This window comes from Uranotaenia lowii, chromosome 1 (genome assembly GCF_029784155.1).
Source record: "Uranotaenia lowii strain MFRU-FL chromosome 1, ASM2978415v1, whole genome shotgun sequence".
Classification (NCBI taxonomy): Eukaryota; Metazoa; Arthropoda; class Insecta; order Diptera; family Culicidae; genus Uranotaenia; species Uranotaenia lowii.
In genome coordinates this window covers 155,624,404-155,646,190 of record NC_073691.1, presented here as the reverse complement: position 1 = coordinate 155,646,190, position 21,787 = coordinate 155,624,404, and the positions used below count along the sequence as shown (strand labels likewise).

General features: G+C 40.0%; 1 protein-coding gene across 1 annotated transcript; it reads left to right on the top strand.

Moving 5' to 3' along the window:
* Positions 1-13,090: 13,090 nt before the first annotated feature.
* On the top strand, positions 13,091-19,491 carry LOC129738054 (uncharacterized). Its single transcript, XM_055729233.1, has 3 exons — positions 13,091-15,086; positions 15,177-18,297; positions 19,203-19,491. Exons 1-3 carry the CDS (start codon positions 13,091-13,093, stop codon positions 19,489-19,491), a joined length of 5,406 nt encoding a protein of 1,801 aa, XP_055585208.1.
* Positions 19,492-21,787: the final 2,296 nt, after the last annotated feature.

The window sequence follows — 21,787 nt, the reverse complement described above, 5'->3', positions numbered from 1 at the left end:
TCACGTACGTTTCGTAATCCATGAGGATGCATCCGTCGAACTTCGTTGGAATCTTCTTGTATAACTTTCGCGCACGTCCTTTGGCTACTAAATTCTGCTTCAATGTCCGGTTTGGTTGCTTACTGGTTCGATAGGATCGTATTCCTTCGCGTAGACGAATCCTTCTGACGGTGCACCGGTCGGCGTTGAATTTCTTGGCTATGTCGTAGTCCGACTACCTTGTGTTTGCCTTGATCGTTCTCAACACCTTCAAATGCAGTTTCCGATCCTTAACTCCACTATGACGCTTGGTATGAACCTGCCGATCGATATTATGCATCTCACGGAAACGTTCGAGAACGCTGCACATGGTTGATTTGACCATTTTTAACAATTTCGCGATTTTTTAATTCGACCACGGGTTTTTGACTTGAGTGTCCTAAATTAATTTTCGTCTCGCGGCTTCCATCACGTGTAACTTTTTTGGAACAAAACGAATCGTAATGAAATTTGCACTGACAGAGGAAACATTTCCGAACAAAGTACTGCCAAAAAATTATAGATCCAACAACTAGGAGCGCTATGGTATAATAAACAGTGCGTCCAGATTTGTAGTGATCCATGCTTTAAAAGGTTTCTAACACTTATGAATTTATAATTCATAATTTATTATCATTTCCTGTCATACTATGCAGGAACATTTTGAATCTTCGTAGTTTCTTAGAAAACTTTATGTCCTGACCTAAAAGTCTTAAATTGTCTGGAAGATATGTTAAAAGTTTGGTAGTCTGGAAACCAGAAAAAAAATCTCTGGCAGATGTTCAAAAAGTCTGGAAGATCCAGAAAAAATCTGGAAGGTTGACATCACTGTTTAAATTTTGATTTTTTTATTTTCTTTGTCAAAAAATTCGTGTCGAAACTCAAAAGTCTGGAAATGTCTGGAAGAAATGACAAAAGTCTGAAAGTCTGGAAACCTAAAAAAATGTCTGACAAAAGTCCAAAAAGTCTGGAAGATCCAGACAAAATCTGGAAGGTTGGCATCACTGTTAAGAATTCGCAGAACTGTACGTTCGTTTTGCTGATGTGTCCTTTGATTGCAGTAAACTCGACCGAGTTTATCCGAAGCTCAGTCAATCGGCAGTCGTCCGAGAGATTCCCTAAACAATCCCTACACAGAAAAAAAATCTGAATCCTTAACAACACTGAAATTGAAAACCTGTATCATTACATGACGTGGAACTCGATTTATTGATGTAAATTTACAAATTAAAAAAAGTTGAATCCTTAACAGCACTGAATTCATATGACACAAATATTACTTGACACGGAACGCGATTATTTGATGTAAATTTACATCACATATGATGTAAATAGAAAGAAGCATCACATACGACGGAATTTTCAGTGCGAATTAAATATTACACGTCTTTAATATTTTACATGTCTTTAAATTTTACACGTCTTTTGAAGTTTACAGACGTGGAATATTCAACTCGCACTGAAAATCCCATCATATGTGATGCTTCGTTTTCGTTACATCATATGTGATGTAATGGAAATAGAAATTTCTTAAAATTACACGACATGGAATGTGATGAGGACATTGAATTTCAATTTAATAGGATCAGACAAATTTAAACAAAGTGTCAAGTCAAAGTCGTGCACCAAAAAGTATTTTTTAAGCAGTTTTCCCGCGATTAAAATTCCCAGAGATCTTCGTGAAGCAGGAAGCGGTGTTGGAAGCAGCTCCAAGTTATTCAACTTTGGATCCGGTCTTCGAGAAAAAATATAAGTGTGAATGTGACTCCTAATATAAAAAATTGTGAGATTAAAAAAATCATTGTCACCAAATGAAATAAACTAAATTAATAACAAAAAGGTTTTATTTTTATTATGACATGAGATAATTCCATTATTGAATCATAAATACCAATAAATAAAACAAAACAGATTCCAATTGGAAAGTTTTTCCTCCAATATTCAGTGGTTTTATAATTTACATCATTTTTATTTTACATGTTGCCATATTTTACATCATTTTTTATTTTACACGTTGCAACATTTCACTGGCGTGTAATTTCCAACTAGCACTGAAAACTCCGTCATATATGATGCTTCTTTTTATTTACATCACATGTGATGTGATTTTACAGATTTTTTTCGTTGTGTGTAGGGTCGGCAAAAAACTCCACCATCTAGCTTAACCCATCATTTATTGAGTTGCACAATCCAAGCTTGGTTTTTCGCCCACCATTTTTCTCACTTGACAAAATATTGTATCTGACCTTTTTTCTGCTACCATCTGAATCCACTCCTCGTTGCGGTTCAACCTTGGGTTCGAAGAGGTCGGAGCCTTGTGCCGACGCGGCGATTTGGTAATGGCGTCCTCGGTGAAACGACTCTTGTAGAGGCATAGCGATCGTACGATGAGTTGTGTACCTGGCCCCACCTGGAGTGCTGAACCAGGCACGGAGTTGTTGTTGGCCTGATCCGAAGTTCGCCGGTGGGAATTCAACCCAAACCAGCGACGGATGCAATGCTGCAAGTCAACGGTAAAGCCCTAAAATAAAAGTGCGGCAGACTGAATTTCTCACCGATTTGGCAGCACTGAAAAAGCTTCTGTAATCTTTCAACACTGCCAAAAACGTAAACATTCGCATGACTTCTTTGTTGATGTGTTTTGAAGTTGATTTTCGTTTTGTGAACATTTTAAAATAAAAATGAAGTGCATCTTCCCGTTTTGCTCCAATCGGTCTACGCGACATTTCAAAAACATTAGTTTTTTCCGATTTCCCGTCGATGAAAATCTTCGCCGAAAATGGCTCGAGTTTTGCGGACTTCCGAAGGATTTTGCTGTAACCCAAACAACTCGCCTGTGTAGTGTAAGTTTTATTTTAATAAAAATTTCATAACCACAGATGAACCTTACATCTTACATCTTAACATTTTCAGTTTCATTTTCACCATGACGACCTCTATTTTGCGTCGGCTAACGGAAAAGTTTTAAAAACAACCAGTGCCGTTCCTGTTCACAAATTGGTGGTGCAGGTGGTCGCCGATAAAGGGTACGTTCAAAATCAAAGTGCTACGGAAACGGATGGTGGTCATTTTGATGACACAGACGCTGGAGAAGCAAGCTTCCGGAACGCAGCTGAAACGGATGACAGCAACGTCGACATCGCTGAACCGAATTCGGATCCTGAAGAGATTATGCCTATCGACGCTGACATCGCTGAACCGGATTATACATGGAGTGACATGGAACCTACTGCCGATCCGGAAGAGGCACGAGCTGGAGCCAACGTCAATGAATCCAAGCCAACTGGAAAATCTGTTGAGAAACTCTTGAGGTATGTAGTGAATTGGGTTTTGTATTGGTTGCGTGTAGTAGGGAAAAGTTTTTAAGCAACAACTTCAAAAATAGATTTTTGTAAATATTGGTTCCTTTTCTGATTTGAAGAGTATCAATATTATGATCACTAAACTATATTAAAAAAAAATTTATTTACAACATATTCATGTGGTAAGAGAAATCATTTAATGTTAGTTTTCACTCATTTCCAAAAGTGATGTCTACGAACGCTACGAATTACATCACCAAAGTTGTCCCAAAAACGTAAAAATGACGTAAAAAACGTAGAAAAATGACTTAAATCACTTGCTTAGATCTTGTGAGTACGTGTTTTCCAACACTGAACATTCTATGAAGCCATTCATAAAAGTTTTTTTGACAAACCAGAATGAAACATTTGTTTCGAAAAAAAAACTAGAGTAAAATTGTCTATGACCGGACAGCAAAATTTAAAGTTTCTCAGAGGACCAAAAAAGTTTCGTTATGGAATCCTTATCATCAGCTAACCATTTGAGGGTGCTATTAGAGATGAACAAATAAAAGTTTCAAGTTGAAGTCATCTATAATTTTGAATATTTTCTTGTCCGACATAGAAAACAATATGGTGTCCGGTCATTGTCAAATTGCATTTTTTGGAATTTCCTAATATTTTGTTTGAACTTCCGTTTTGTTATCTTACATCTACTGTAGTCGAAAGATAACCAACCATCGATGACGTTTATGTGCAATTCACATTTGACAAGCCGTAAAAACTGTCCACAATATACAGTGAGGGGCAAAATTAAGTGTCCAAACTATTTTTTTATCATTTCTTTCATTTTTTCTGGTTGAAATTCACCGAAAACACATCGTAATCATTTTTAAAATATTGTTTATTATGTTCTTTTTAATTTTTGTTAATGTTGCGCTGGTAAAAAAAGAAAGTTTTTCTGATAGAAAAAAAAACAAATAATATTCCAAAAAAAAATGGGCAAAATAAAGTGTCCAACTCAAAAATGTATATAATTTCGATAAGTTTCCATCGCGAGGCCCTTCGAATTTGTTTGTTTTGTGTATTTTGACGTTGCATAAACAACTGGCTTGGCTCTGGAGTATTCAAACAGGTGTCTACATTCGAATAAGTTGAAAAATATGGAGAACACATAAATTTCTGGTTCCATTCCGTTGTCCATCCGGAAACTGGTTGTTCGTGATGTGAATAACGGTCAAACGCACCGGGAAGTGGCCAAGAACTACGAAATCAGCAAGACAGCGGTATCAAAAATCATGAAGAAGATGAAAACGTTCGGATCGGAGATGGATCGCTCAGGAAGAGGATTGAAGCCCAAGACAGATGCCAGAACGGACAAGAAAATCATTCTTGAAGTGAAGAAAAAAGCAATAATAACGATCCGGCAGATACAGGAAGAGCTCCAATTTTCGGTATTGCGTTGTACTATCCGTCGCCGCATCCATGCAAAGGAGTACCATAGAAAGATCGCAGTGAGAAGGCCTTTCATCAGCCAGGTGAATAAGGCTAAGCGGCTCAAATTCGTCAAGGAACACACCGATAAACGGCTCGAGTACTGGAAAACATTGTTGTGGCCGACGAATCCAAATACGAGCTATTCAACCGGAAGAAGCGGGATCATATGTGGCGCAAGTCGGGTGAGGAGCTCCAAGATCGCCATATCCAAAGAACAGTCAAGCACGGAGGAGGTAACGTGATGGTGTGGGGGTGCTTTGCTCGGGGTGGGGTGGGCAATTTGGTAAAAATTGACGGAATCATGACAGCTGAGTCATATTCCAATATCCTGCGGGAAAACCTCGGGGTACCCCTCATCAAGACGGGCCTCGAAGAGCGCTTCGTTTTACAGCAGAATAACGATCCGAAGCATACGGCCAATCTAATGAAGTCATTTTCCCGTTCCTGCCGCATAAAAGCCCTTGAATGGCCCCCACAAAGTCCTGATCTGAACCCCATCGAAAATCTGTGGGCCATCCTCGATGCTCTGATTGATAAGACTGGTGTGACAAATTAACACTGGACACTTTATTTTGCCCCTGTTTTTTTGGAATATTAACTGTTTTTTTTTTCTATCAGAAAAACTTTTTTTTTTAACAGCGCAACATTAACAAAAATTGAAAATAACATAATAAACAATATTTTAAAAATGATTACGATGCGTTTTCGTTGAATTTTAACCAGAAAAATGAAAGAAATTGAAAAAAATAGTTTGGACACTTTATTTTGCCCCTCACTGTAAATGTAAAGTTTGGGCGATCCTTTTCGAATTACTAGGCAAAAGCTTTCGATGCCTATCATTGGTTTAACTTTTCAAATTGGACTACCATATTTCTAACACCATATCAGGCTACTATTTACTTTACTTTAATGGTGTTAAAACATTATTAGGATATTGCATTTTCGAAAAATCAATGTTGTCCGGCCATAGACGACTTCCCCCTATAGTATATATACCTTTCTTTCACAGTGCCTTACAATCCAAATCCGTCGTAATCAACAAGTTGTGAAACGAGAATAAGGCTTTGAAAACTCAAATCGAACGAATGGTTCACCGCGTGAATAAGCGTCCGGAAGTTGAAGCCGGCCTGCAGCGCATGTTCAACGAGGATCAAATAAAAGTAGCCACCGGTGAGATTGCCAGACCCAAAAAGTGGTCCACGGAAACTATCGTAAATGCAATAAAAACAAAATTTGCTTGCGGATCGCGGGGTTATGAGCACCAAAGAGAAATATTTCCACTACCATCTCAAAGGACGATTCGTTCGCGCCTAGAAGGCATTCATTTTGATGCAGGCATTTTGGATGAAGTGTTTGACCTTCTAAAAGCATCCGTGGCAAATATGCCAGATGAGGAAAAAGACTCTATCTTGATGCAAGACGAAATGTCCATAGAAAAGTTCAGGTCATTTTGCTCTAATAATCGGAAAATGTATGGCGACGTAACCCTTCCGCCGTCTCCAGCCACGTTGGCAACGCATGCTTTGGTATATATGATTTCGGGCGTGAGAAAGCGTTGGAAGCAAGTTGTGGCGTATTTCTTTACGGGTAATAAAATAATTCTGGAGTCTTTTGAATAGGTCGTGTGCTGTTATACTTTTATTATACTGCACATGTCTTATTTAAAAAGAACTCCAATTGTTTTCCAAAGATTTTGAAAGTCATCGCTTAATATACTTACTTCTTCACAGGTGACAGCATAGAACCAGGGATACTAAAATCTGTAACGATGGATATATTACAGAAAGTAGAATCCGTAGGTTTAAAAGTTCATGCCGTCACGACAGATTGCAGCGGCGGAAACAAGCGAATGTGGAACGACTTACAACTACTTCATAAGAAGAAAAATGTGCTAAAAAACGAATCCCTAGTTCACCCATGCGATCCCACCAGGAAGTTGGAGATAGTTCCGGATGCCGTGCACATTTTCAAGAGTTCTGTCCAGGGTTGGATAACAAACAAATATGTCTTAATACCTGAGGAAATCGTGAAGCAGCAGAACCTTTCGTTCGCGTTTGCGAACATAAATCATTTGCGCGAGCTAGTTCTTTATGAGGATGGACATCAATTGCTTTTGGCATCAGGATTAACTAAAAGCGATGTTGATTTTAACACATAATTTAGATAAAATGAAAGTATTCAATTCCTTCAAATACGTCAACCTTCAAGTTGTTGCTGCACTGCGTCTGTTCGCTCAGGAAACAAATAGGCGTGATGTACTTACAACTGCTTTCTTTATTGAACAACTCGCCTTTTGGTTCGAATACATGACTTCGCGACATAGCAGCATGGGTCTCAGCAAAGGTATCATATCTCCATTTTTTCTTTCTTTAAATTTCACGTCTTTTTGTCTGTGCTTTTTTTTTTTTTTTCAATAATATCTTTCTTTATTATCTACATTAAATCTTAAATACTAATTAAAATTTTACAAATTTATATGTCATTTATTACAAAATCTAATTCATGTAAATTTTGAATTGATGCCATTAACTAATATTGATTATTGTTACAAAATCCTTCTTAGGAACATGTTATTTTTCCACCATATTTCTCTAATTCTCTTGATTTCATATTTGAATTATAATGTTCATTTCAAAGAGTGCTGAGTTCTACACAACAACAAAGACGAAAAGGATGATAATATGTAGGTACTAATTTATTTTTCAGGTGGAACGAATCGAGTTATCGAGTATTCTTTTGAGAAACCAAGAATCATAATGATCCTACTTACTAAGTGAGCGACTTACAACAGTAGATTTGCCTTTAGGTGCTGTTGCAATCACAGCTAGGGTATTTTTCTTCGCTCTACGCGTACGCCGGGAGGTCTGTTGCGAGAAACCGTCTTCATCCGTTGCTGTTTCCGAGGGCGGGGATCGATGCCGTTTCACAGCGCTCTGTGTTTTAGCCTCTTCATACTCCATTCTCTCCTGCTCCGCAAATTCGCAAAGAGTCTTGGTGAACCTACTCTCTTTGTCTCCAACATCAGTTTGCCGGTTGACCGCTTGTTTTGATGATGTCAAGGTTGTCATCTTCAGTTGCAGCTCCGGTGGCGAGTGCACGGGCACCAGGTTTTGGACCACTCCTGAGTAGCTCGATTGCGTCTCAACTCTGCTATCAGAGATAACAGAGAGAGCCGAGCGCGTTCCGTCGAGTTGGTGACTGTTTCCTCCATCTTGTGAGTTCCTGTTTTTGTTTTGCGGGCAGTTAGATTTGAGGTGGCCCTCCTGCTTACAAAGGAAGCATTTCTGCTTGATTCCCTCGTAGTAAATACGTCCTCTCCTATTCAGGAAAAACAACGAACTTGGAATCTCCTTCTTCACCTCAATATATACACCTCTCACTCCGGTGTACAAGTCGAGTTCTAATTCTGCCGGGAATTTCTCCTTTACCATCCTCCTTATGCTACCGTACTTGCCCAGCACAGCTGCTATGTTTGCGTCGGTAATTTCCGGGGGCAGGTCAAAGATGCGAACGTATCTTGTTAAATTACTCGCAATAGCCATAGTAACCTCCACTGTTTTCCCATTGGAATACAAAAACGAAAGTTTTTCCTCATTCTGAGCCACTGCATCTTTCAATGCATCGTTGTTTTGAAATTTAATAAAAAGAGATTTCTCTTCAGCAACCTTGTAGGAGGTCTCCATTAGAGACTTGTCCGCGTCGAGATTCTTTACAAATCTAGCCATCTCGATCAACGATGGACTGGGAGCCCCATCCGGAAATCTGAAGGCCAGCGTGTTCTTTATGAGTTCATCCGCCATTGTTGAAAACTAAACACAGCACTGCTGCAAAATTTTGGTTGAAAACTTGAGTAGCTTGGGATCTAAACACATCCGTACACAATGAGGTCTGATCGTCAACTGCTTTAGTGTGTTTTTTTTATTAATATTTATTGAAAAGAAAAAGAAAGTTTTATTGTAAATCCTTTTTTGTGTTTCTAGGAAATCCTGTGGTGTACTCTCGGATTATCGATTTTTTTAAACAATTCCGATATTTAGCTTATGGGCTCAAGGTAGGAGAGAAAGCATCGTGGAAACCATGGCAAGCTGCGCTTATTTTATGTAGCGATGCTGTATATTACAACTGGTACCCTAAAATACATCTGCGTACCCCCGATGGTCAAGACGATGATGAAGGCATGAGAGAGAAGAGCGTACACGATCGACACCGAGAGATGGGCAACAACATGGCGAGAGATGGTCTCCGAGCGATGGGATACGAGAGACGGGCAGCGAGAGAACCAACACCAGGCATTACCACCACAGCAGAAACCGATGGCAACAACAATACCACCCCCTACCCCCGGGAAACCACCCCAATAACACCCTAATCCGACGGCGATCGGATCAACCCGGCCTGCTCGATAGTTCAATTTGAGCTGGCCCTCCAGTACTTATCGGAAGGCACCAAGCAACCAACCAATCGATGTTCGAACCCCTATAGTTTATATTGTTTAGTTCGTTAAATATAATTATGTAGTTTAGTCGAATAAATGTCTTATCACTAGCGTCGCGTTTTTATGAAAAAGTATGTCCAGTTAATGTGCGTCCGGAACGTCCAACCTAGGGAACAGTAGGAAGTTGAGAACGCGGCCTACAACATCCAAATCCATCCTACAACGGAGTCAACCCCAAGGAACCAAGGCGTAGCCCACACCCAACATTGGTCACCCAGGCAAGGCGTCCGACACCATACAGTCCACTCCAATCACCGGATATCGAAGCAAGGTACTTACCCAACATTTTGGTCACTTCACACCGGATTCCGACCAGGCAAACCCAGAATTCGACGCCATCGCGCCAATTAGTTGGCTGGCTAGCACAAATCGCTCGACGCCATCGTTAAATTCGGCACTACATCACAGCACAAGTCACCTGCTCACCATTGCGGTCATCATCAAACCATCAGTCATCTCACAAAGAAAGTCAGCTATCGTCATTTGGGCACACTCTAAATTGAACGTTTAGCAGCAACTCACTTTGTGGAGGATTCCTTTTGCCACCATCCCAAAAACAACCGGCGGTAAACATCCTGCGACCCGAAACGTATCTACACTAGTGACGAGCGAAGCTTCTGGTTCTTCCAGGTAATTAACACTAGAATAGTATACGTCTAGCCGTTGCTTGGACTATTGTAGCTTCTACACAAAACTTTTCCCTTCCCGATGTAAACAAACCCAATGAATGCCTGTGAGAGTCGTCGTGTTCATCAACATCTGTGGCACCAATACCCTGAAGAACATCAGCAAGAGAGAGAGAGTTCATCGCTTACTACCAGCCGACCGATTCATTCGATTCATCCAGCGAGATTCTAGCAGCGTATCTGACCCATCAAAACAAATCCATTCTGGGGAGCCTATCACCGGATGGGTTAACACTTTCCACCTGCGAATCAAGTTTCAGTTACGCGGAACACCTTCGACGACAGCCGGACATATTTCTTTTAAGGTTAGTGAAATTTATGAGCACTACATTTAGTATATGTCCAGTCGAAGCTTTCGCGGAGTACTACACCCACTACACCTTACCTTGATGTTTTCCCAACTGAACACACTACCTAATGAAACAACCGAATGAACAACAATCATCATCATCATTGATATTACTCGAGGGGTGCTAAGAAGTACAACTGCAGAAAGACAATTTTCACTTTGGAAGTTCAGATTTTACCTGGAACTGAAAAATTTAAATTGTGCTCCAGTTAATTTTCGGTCAGGTAAACACTTTGGGTATATGTCCTACCGAAGCCTTTATACGGAATATTAGGGGCTGTTCACTAATTACGTAAGCACATAGGGGGGGTGGGGGGGTTTCACATTTGCTTACGATCTCTTACTAGGGGGGTAGGGGGGGTTTCCAAAAATCTTACGTAAGAAATATTACATTAAAAATTCATCAAAGCCACAGCCATACGAAACCATATTACTCAGGTCTTATTTTACTCACTACCTATTTGTTGGTTAATTTTGATGTTATGTTATTTATCTTTTAATGTCTTTAAATTAATAAAAAAAATTACAGGTTCTATAAAATTTATAAAGAATCAATTCAAACTAAAAACACTAAATCACATTATTAAAAAAGATCGTCACTTTTCGCTTTTCATCATAACAATCTTTTCGATAGAGAAATTTATAGAAACAACAAGGAAAATGGCGCGTTGTGACACCACGATTTGAATCCATCATATTTCGAAAATGACTTCTTTCAGAACAAAATCTTAAAAAATCAATATAAGGCGCTTTAAATAATGAATTTCTAGACAGTTTTTTCAGTGATAGACACTACCAACTCTAAATTTTACAAAAGACTCCTTAAACTTTATCGCTTACCACTGAATGAGTCTGAGCTTTTAGGTTAGTTGACAACGTGATTATCGTTAAACATTTTTGCCCCAATTCTAGTAGTATAGAATGATATTTATGATTTTCAGGTAAAAAACATAGCAATTTTTTAGGGTACATTGTGCTAATCTGATCTCTCTTTTTGAAATCGGAATTTAGATTTTATATCGCTTTTCGATTGGGGAAAATTAGTGAAAATTACTGTTACCCCAAACATGTCATGAATAATAGGTGTGTTCAACGAAACCCAATCGAAATCAATTGAAATCGATTGACAGTTGATCAGCTGTTTTTCCAATTGACTTCGATCGATTTCTATTTGGCTGTTGATTGAACAGTCATTCACTAATACTAACGCACAGGCGCAGTGTTTTCAGATGTAATTTTGTTTGCCAGCTTCGTTCAGAATTCGTAAGGCGGTTTACTCAAGGCAAATTGTAATAAATCCATCATTTTGGCCATTTCAATGGCAATTCTTTCCCGTACTCAAGTTGTCCGAAAAATTTTAGTTTAGGAAGTTTGTTGTTCTACTCGAACTAAATTAGAATACTAAAAAGAAATTGTGTTTAAAATTAAAAGCAATTTTAAGGGACAAGGAAGGCACAAAAGCGAAAAATTTTTGCTATAGGAAAATAGTTATTATTGTTAAAACATGTAATCATGATATTATGAAATAAAATACAGTGGATCAGTTTTATATTTTATTTGACATTTTAATTTAATTTAATTTTCCCATTTCCTTCGGTGGGTCATCACAATTCTTGTGCAACTGTAGCTAGTGCACCGACTGACACCGACACCAACGCAGCAACACCAAAACAGCATCGACCTATACCACCAGCACCGCACCACCGAAACAGCATGAACTCTCATGACACCACTTTCATTTTCATAACATTTGCGCTTATTCATGAGCATCTGCAGCAACTGATCCGATTGACACCCATCACACCACTATAACTCAGCGCCACCGGCACAGCACCACTGACACAGCACAACCGACGCTCCACCGGTTGACTACACTTTCATTTGCACTGCAGAGTCAAAAACAAACCCAAACAGCTGTTTTTGACAGTTATCAACTGCATGTGTGTTGGTGTAATAGAAATCGATCGAAACGAATCCTGCCTCCGAGCTTGATCGTTTTCGATTGGTTTCGATCGATTTCGATTGGCTTCATTGAACGTCAATTGGATTAGATTCGATCAAAACATTGGCTGAGTGAACAACCATTTACCAATCGAAATCGATTGAAACCGATTTCAATTGGCTGTTGAACGGGCTTAATGATTTCTTTAATCGTTTATGACATTTCATCTGTTGTTTTGTGTAGATTGTGCTTTTAAAATACATTTTTTTCTAAATTTTACTTGAAAAGTGCTTTGCTTTGAAATATGTATGTCACATTTTTTATATTTTCAAGCTATTTTTGAAAAAACGTGTCAATTTCTCTGACATGAGTGTCATAATACTGGTAGAGTGTCAAAGATAAAACCTAAAAAAGTGTGAATTTCTCAAAGAATAAAAAACGTAAGATCTTACTAGGGGGGGAGGGGGGGTTTTGAAAAATCTTACTTTGTCTTACCAGGGGGGGAGGGAGGGTTGAAAATTTCCAAAATCGTGCTTACGTAATTAGTGAACGGCCCCTTACACCAATTATTTTCCCATCAATGTACGTAACTGCCGACTACAAAATCTATTGAGTTGAATGTTTGACATAATCAACGGTTTATCGAGCACTGGAGGAATTATTTGAACATACCTGTAGGGGAGCGCAGCTATTTTTTTGCAAAAGTAAGTTAAGCCTACAGTGTATGTTCCTAGCCGAAGCTAGAGGTTTTTAAATACTTACACCCAATCATCCCTATCTGTCAACTGGTGAATTCGTAAACGGTGAATGAGTGATACAACAATGCCAGCAGCTTCATCCGCCGCCAAGGAGCCTTCTCTGAAGAGCCTTCAGACTAAACTTCGTGCACATCTGGATCTGTTTAAAACAATTGTTGCGTTTGTGGATACGCTTGCTGAGGTTACTTCAATTGAACGTATCCAGGTGCGTTTAGCTAAACTAGACGAACTGTGGGACAAAGTGAATGCTGCCTTGGTGGACATTGAAACTCATGGAGAATACACTTTGACACCGGAGAATACCCCGTCCCAGGTTCGCTTAGACTGTGGAGAATCCTATTACGATGCGAAGGCAACAATGCTGGAAAGAATTAAGGAGTTAGAGCAGGAAACAACAATATCACACCAATCTACGAGACTTCATGATTCTTCGATGCATCCGACTACGGAACACGTTAAGCTACCACAAATCAAATTACAACTTTTCGATGGAAATGTGGACGAGTGGCTTAGCTTCAGGGATTTATATTTATCTTTAATCCATACCAAAGCAGATTTACCAGACATCGAAAAGTTTCATTATCTAAAGGGATGCTTAGCAGGAGAGGCAAAGAAACTCGTTGATCCACTCGCAATAACCAGTGCCAACTATCCAATTGCGTGGGAATGTCTGATGAAACGTTACAACAACAGCAAACTTTTAAAACGACGGCAGGTGAATACGCTTTTGAAGTTGCCAAGCGTTTCAAGAGAATCTGTTACGGAATTGCAGTGTCTACTAGAGGGTTTCGAGCGAGTTGTACAAACACTAGATCAATTAGTGAAGGTCGAAGAATACAAGGATCTACTACTACTCGAGATTCTGTGCAGCAGACTTGATCCAACTACCCGACGTGCGTGGGAGGAATTCACAGCAGGCAATGAGCAGGATAAAATTTCGGATTTGATGCAGTTCATCCAGAAGAGGATTTCGGTTCTAGGTTCCCTACCCAACAAATTATCCGAAGGTCGACCAGAATACGTTAAAAGGCAATATGGAATACGAACTAGCCACAACGTCACGCGCATCTCTAAGGGTCGCTGTGTTGCGTGTTCAGACACCCATCCCCTCTTCATGTGCCAGACTTTCAGGAAGATGCCGATAGCGGAAAGGGATAGATTGGTTCGAACAAACTCACTTTGCAGAAATTGCTTCCGAAATGGACACATGGCTTCGGAGTGTATGTCGAAATTCGTATGCCACAACTGCAAGGGTAAACACCACACGTTAATCTGCTTTCGCTCAGAAGGGGCAACTGCCTCCAATTCCGGCACTATGAGGAGAAATTCTAGAAATTCAGAACCACCATCGACGGAAACAGTCGCATCTAATATCGCACGGCGATCACCTTCAACAGTGCTTCTAGCAACAGCCGTAGTTTTGGTAGAGGACAACAATGGATTCAGCTATCCTGCCCGAGCATTGCTGGACTCCGGGTCGGAGTGCAATTTTATGGCGGAGCATTTGTGTCAAAGATTAGGTATCTTCCGACAGCGCTCGAACGTTTCAGTAATGGGAATCGGCCAATCAACTTCCGAAGTCAAGCATCAAGTCACTGCGATTATCAAGTCTCGAAACGAAAGCTACAAACAACAAATGGACTTCCTGGTTTTACCGAAGGTGACAGCGGATCTACCAACAGCAGACATTATTTTTTCCGAACTACATTTCCCAGCGGAGATCGAATTAGCAGACGCCAACTTCTTCCAATCCAATGCAATCGATCTGATCTTAGGCATCCAACATTTCTTTGAATTCTTCCAATCTGGTCAACGGAAATCGCTAGGAGATGGATTACCAGCTATTACAGAATCCGTTTTTGGCTGGGTTATTACTGGTGTAGTACAAAACTGGAGGCAAACTTCAAAGACCATCTGTAATACAGCTAGTTCGATACCTTTGGACGAATATCTAACTCGTTTTTGGTCCTGCGAGGAAATAGGATCGGTTCACAAATATTCACCCGAAGAAATGCGCTGTGAGGAGTTTTTCGTCAAGACGGTTCGCAGAGAAACTGATGGTAGATATACAGTTTCTCTTCCAAAGGATGGGAATGTCAATTCCAGATTAGGTTGACTCGCCATCGCATTCCGACGTTTGCAATACCTAGAGCGCAGATTGGATCGTGATTCTAGCCTGCGTGAAGAGTACAACCGATTCATTCAGGAATATTTACAACTTGGCCACATGCGATTGGTAGAGGAAACTCGAGAGGACAGTACAAAACGTTGCTATCTCCCACATCATCCTATAATTAAAGAAGCTAGCACAACAACAAAACTTCGAGTGGTTTTCGACGCGTCAAGCAAAACTTCAAGCAAACTATCGCTGAATGATGTATTGCTAGCAGGACCCGTCATACAAGATGATCTAAGAGCAATTGTCCTACGGTGCAGAACGAAACAAATAATGATTGTTGCTGATGTGGAAAAGATGTTCCGTCAAATCAAGGTGTTCGAAGACGATATGGCTCTACAAAGCATCCTATGGCGGTTCAACACAACGGAGCCTGTAAAAACGTACGAACTTACAACGATCACGTATGGCACCAAACCGGCACCCTTTCTTGCGACAAGAACTCTCCAGCAACTGTCAATCGACGAAGCAAATAGATATCCCTTAGCGGCCAAGGCGATGTCAATGGATGTTTACATGGACGATGTGTTGACCGGTACAAACGACGAAGATGAAGCAATCCAGTTGAGAAGGCAGCTCAGCGAACTATCCGAACGAGGTGGATTTAGGCTAAGAAAGTTCGCCTCCAATTCAGTCCAAGTGCTTCAAGAAATTCCAACAGAAGATTTAGCAGTGAATGTCTCCGGAGAGGTTGAACTCGATCCCAATTCTACCATTAAAACACTCGGCCTGGTATGGCAGCCTTCGACAGACACATTCCGTTTCCAATTTATTATCCAGAACTTGAAGCCAAATGAAAAACTCACGAAACGCAAGGTTTTATCCGCAATTGCAGCCCTATTCGATCCATTAGGTCTCTTGGGAGCTGTGATTACAACCGCAAAACTAGTTATGCAGCGTCTATGGTGTTTAACGGATGATCAAAACAATCGTTTGGATTGGGATCACGAGATTCCTGAAGATTTAGCCGAAGACTGGAGAAGGTTCTACGCTAAAATACCAATGCTGAACGAGTTACACATCCCACGTTGTTCAATCATACCCATGGCAGTGACTACTGAAATCCATATATTCTCCGATGCATCTGAGCGCGCGTACGGAGCCTGTGTGTATATTCGAAGCATAAGCACTTCAGGAAGGGTCGGCGTACAATTACTAACGTCGAAATCCAGCGTTGCACCGTTGAAATCTCAGTCGATTCCCAGACTGGAGCTTTGTGGAGCGTTGAAGGCAGCGGAACTTGCGGAGAAGGTCAAGGAGTCAATCAAACTGGAAGCTAAAATTTGTTTTTGGACCGATTCTACTTGCGTATTGCAATGGCTTAATTCAATTCCCGCAACATGGTCAACCTTTGTAGCCAATCGTGTATCCAAAATCCAAATCATCACCGAACAATACGCATGGAGACACGTTCCAGGTCAAGAGAACCCGGCAGATATAATTTCTCGAGGTACAAGTCCGGAGGAGATCAAGCAAAACGTGGCAAAACGCAGTCTTTGGTGGGAAGGTCCGCCCTGGTTGAAAATGGAAGAAAAATTCTGGCCGAAGCAGCCAGTAACCATCAACACCGATGCAGCCGCTAGTGAAACAAAAAGAAAGGTCACGAATGTTGCGACAATCGACACGCCTAGTTTTATTGATGAATACGTCGAAAGGTTTTCTTCATTGTCCGATTTGATTCGTAAAACGGCGTATTGGCTGAGATTAAAAGGGATGTTACGGAGGTTAGAGCCAAGCTCATCAGGTGTTCTTTCTACTAAAGAGTTAAGAGAAGCCGAATATGTTATTATACGGGAAATCCAGAGAGAAGCATTTAAGGAAGAGTGGAAACAATTAACCAACGGTGAACCCGTTTCACGCAATTCTCCGATGAGGTTTTTCAATCCATTCTTAGGATCCGATAACTTAATACGATTGGGCGGCAGGTTAAAGCATGCTCAAGTTACCGAAGACACAAGGCATCCTATTGTCCTCCCGTCACGACATCCATTCACCAAACTTCTATTTGAAGCGTTCCACAAGCGACTTCTACATGCAGCCCCACAACTACTTCTTAGCTCCATAAGACTCAAATATTGGCCACTAGGAGGACGGAATTATGCCCGTCAAACAGTTCAGCAGTGCCTACGTTGTTTTAGAATGAAACCGAAATCTATGGAGCAATTTATGGGAGAACTTCCTGTTGCACGCGTCACAATTTCTCCACCCTTTTCCAGAACCGGAGTAGACTACTTCGGCCCTGTATATATTCGGCCTGGACCACGCCGAGTAGCAGTCAAGGCATACGTTTCCCTGTTTATCTGTTTGGTGACAAAGGCGATACACTTGGAATTAGTTTCCGATTTATCAACGGAGAAATTTCTACAGGCGTTACGAAGGTTCATAGGACGGCGTGCAATTCCAAGCGACATTTACTCAGATAACGGCACAAATTTTGTAGGTGCCCGCAACCAACTACAGGAATTGTTCACAAATCTGCGCAGCAAAACCCACAATCAACAAGTTTCCAAGGAATGCTCGGAAAGGGGCATACAATGGCATTTTAATCCCCCAGCTGCTCCCCATTTTGGAGGCCTGTGGGAAGCAGCAGTTAAATCCGCCAAACAGCATCTGCTTAAGGTGTTAGGACAAAACGCTTTATCCTTTGAAGAATTCAACACTCTTCTTATTCAAATTGAGGCTTGCCTAAACTCTAGGCCAATAACTCCGATGTCAGAGGACCCCAACGATCTTGAACCACTGACCCCCGGACATTTTTTAACTGGGAGGTCGTTGCAGCAGCTACCAGAAGTGGACTTAACCGAATTATCTACGGGAAGGCTCAAACAGTATCAAATAATACAACAAAAAATACAATTCTTCTGGAAACGTTGGCAGAAGGAGTATCTATCCCAGCTCCAAGGAAGATACAAACGATGGAAGCCTCCAGTACAGATCTCGGTTGGTCAACTCGTCGTGATAAAGGATGAAAATACCCCACCGATGCGTTGGCGATTAGGGCGTATCCAACAGCTACACCCTGGAGAAGACGGAATAGTACACTGCAAAAAATCGACACCTATAGTTTATGTTCCTTCACACATAAGCCAATCAATGTCTGCTACTATATGATTCAAATAATATTTATGTTTGAGTTTTAGTATTAATTGGATTGGAATATGATGTTCATTACCTTACACATAACTTTTATGAATATCATCTTTGAAAAATTTCACTCTTTCAAAATGGCCGAGATTGATAAAGAAACACGAGGTGCTCGATAAAAAAAAACCTTTTTCTCGGAATAATAAAGACAAATAAGGTTAGTAAATTTTATTATAAACTTAAAAAAATGGTGTTTCTTACGATAACAACACAGCCTATGTGTATATTTTTATCCTATCTCTCTTTCACAGCAAGTTTTGGTGTTTGTTGCGGCATTAAGCAATGTGAAATACAGTGCTAGATTCGGAAAAGGAACCTCAGATTTTTCGGATGATGAGCCACCGGAAAGGACAATAGTTTAGTGACAAAATGTATTGAATAATTTAAACGAAAAAAAAAAATTAATTAAAAAAAATGATATCATTTTAAACAAAATCACAATTTTCCTGCTTATTTGGAGACTAGGTTCGAAAAAAAACCTAATTTAAAGCCTACTTTTAGGCGTTTTCATTGCACATATAACATCCATATGTGTGAATTTATCATTTTCATGAATCGCATATAAACCTGAAATATTTCAAGAAAATATGTGTGACACATAAATTTTAATTGGGAGACAAATTGCAAAAATCTATATAGGCTCACACATAGCCCCAATGTGTCGATTTGGTTGAGTGTAAGAGTTGCGACGCTCTTAACATCGAATGGAATTTTGAAGAGAGCTGTTGAAAAACTTTGCCTGTTACCATCAGATTGTCAACCAGTCAACAGCGATGAACAAAACAGTTCGGTCAATTAGAGGAGCTCGGAGACGTCGTCCAGTGTGTTCGGATGGGATTTTCTTATTTCATTTCAGAAATTGCGGCAATTTCAGCGCGGGCGAGGATGTATATTACAACTGGTACCCTAAAATACATCTGCGTACCCCCGATGGTCAAGACGATGATGAAGGCATGAGAGAGAAGAGCGTACACGATCGACACCGAGAGATGGGCAACAACATGGCGAGAGATGGTCTCCGAGCGATGGGATACGAGAGACGGGCAGCGAGAGAACCAACACCAGGCATTACCACCACAGCAGAAACCGATGGCAACAACAATACCACCCCCTACCCCCGGGAAACCACCCCAATAACACCCTAATCCGACGGCGATCGGATCAACCCGGCCTGCTCGATAGTTCAATTTGAGCTGGCCCTCCAGTACTTATCGGAAGGCACCAAGCAACCAACCAATCGATGTTCGAACCCCTATAGTTTATATTGTTTAGTTCGTTAAATATAATTATGTAGTTTAGTCGAATAAATGTCTTATCACTAGCGTCGCGTTTTTATGAAAAAGTATGTCCAGTTAATGTGCGTCCGGAACGTCCAACCTAGGGAACAGTAGGAAGTTGAGAACGCGGCCTACAACATCCAAATCCATCCTACAACGGAGTCAACCCCAAGGAACCAAGGCGTAGCCCACACCCAACATTGGTCACCCAGGCAAGGCGTCCGACACCATACAGTCCACTCCAATCACCGGATATCGAAGCAAGGTACTTACCCAACAGATGCTTTATTGCGATTGCAGGATCTATTTTTGAATAAGTTGAATTATGATTTTTTATTAACTAGTAGATTTACTCAGGACTGTCTGGAAAACGTTTTTGCCCAAGTTAGGGTTAAATCTAAAAGACCCACAGCTCTCCAATTTAAAGATGCTCTCAAGATGATAGCAATAGGACAGTATGTAGAAATGGTGGAAACATCTTCGTACAGCTATGCTGTGAGTGACTGGCTGATAGATTTTGGTGAAAAACTACAGCCGGTTAAAAAAACCGAACGACGAATTCCATTTGCAGACATATCGAACAGTCAACTAAAAGAAGAAGAGGAAATAATAGAAGAATGTTCTCAACTGTGCACAAATAATTCAGAGCACAATGCACTTTACTACATAGCTGGAATTGTATTATATCAGCTAGAAAAATATGCAGCCATATGTGGAAAGTGCTTGAACTCCTGTAAAGCCAACGAGAATTCCGTCTCTGAATATTATGCAAAATATACACATATGCGATGCTATCGTAAAAATGCGTTGACTTTTGCCAATGCAGCCACGTTTAACTTTTTTCTAGAACTAGAAGAAATTTTCAGAAAAAATATCGATTACCTGTTCGTTATAAACGAAAATATAGATCAAAAATAATATATTGTAATGAAAAATATTCATCAAGAACATATTCTCGAATGTCATAATTTGAAGGATAAGATCATTCGAAGATTCATACAGTTGAGGCTGAAAATAAGTCAGAGGAAAAAAATCAGGGAAAACAGAAACGATAGCAGATCAATGGCAGTCTAACCTGAAACTGTAATGTAGATTTAAGTTAAATTGTTATGTTACGTTATACTTTAAAAATAAAATGTCATTTGTATACAGTTTGAATAACTTTATTTCAGTCTCTTTTACAAATCCGATTTATTGTATTATGCGATAAGGAGTCATTCATATTTGGTGAATGGAATTTTTCAGGACTTTCAACACCTTGATAAGATTTTTTCTATACAGCTCTGTATTTTTGTGAACCGTAAGAAAAAGACAGCCCCTTACTCCCATGAATGCTTACGTAATTTGCGGATTACCCCTAAACTAGTAGGTTTTTTCCTAAAATAATCGCTCTTATAATTGATTTGGTCTAATTGTATGATATCCATAAAAAAACATCCCTACGAATTCCCTCCATTCTCCGAGCCATTCTCTCTTTCTATTCAAACCACTGATATTCGCATTCCGCAATGAATTGCACTTTTGATAATATTGAATTATTATTAATAATATTCTCGAAAAAATCAAATTTTATCTACATTCTCGATTTATTTCAATTAAAAAAAAATCCTTCCCTCACAGTCCAACAGACTACAATACTTCCCACGAATTTGAAACAGCAAAAAAGGTTGTGCTCGATTGGAACGACTTTTGACAGTTCGATTGGAACTCCGCGGTGACAGTCTGCCACACTTTTATTTTAGGGCGGTCCCAACGGTAGATGCAAAACACGGTTTTCGACCACGCTAAAACATTTCGGCTGGCACCGGTGTCGTATATTGCTGTTTTAGCACAGTTATCGATTTCGAAATTCCCAACAGTTATACGCCTTTGTTCCAAATTCATGCAAATTTGGAACAGGATTTCAAAATATACGACAGACCGATTTAGTTCACGGTGAGAAAATTTTAGCCAACAATGATTTCTTTCACACATGTTTGGGTAACATTGGGTGTAATAGTTTCTTTTTGAGATATTATTTGAATGTTTTTTTTTTCGCTTCAACCAGCCTATACGTAACATAAATTGAGGAAAGATGTTTATAAAATCCATATCAAGTATAAATAATAGATGTCACATTATTCTCGATTTAATATAATTAAATAAAAAGGTTTTCATTTGGGCT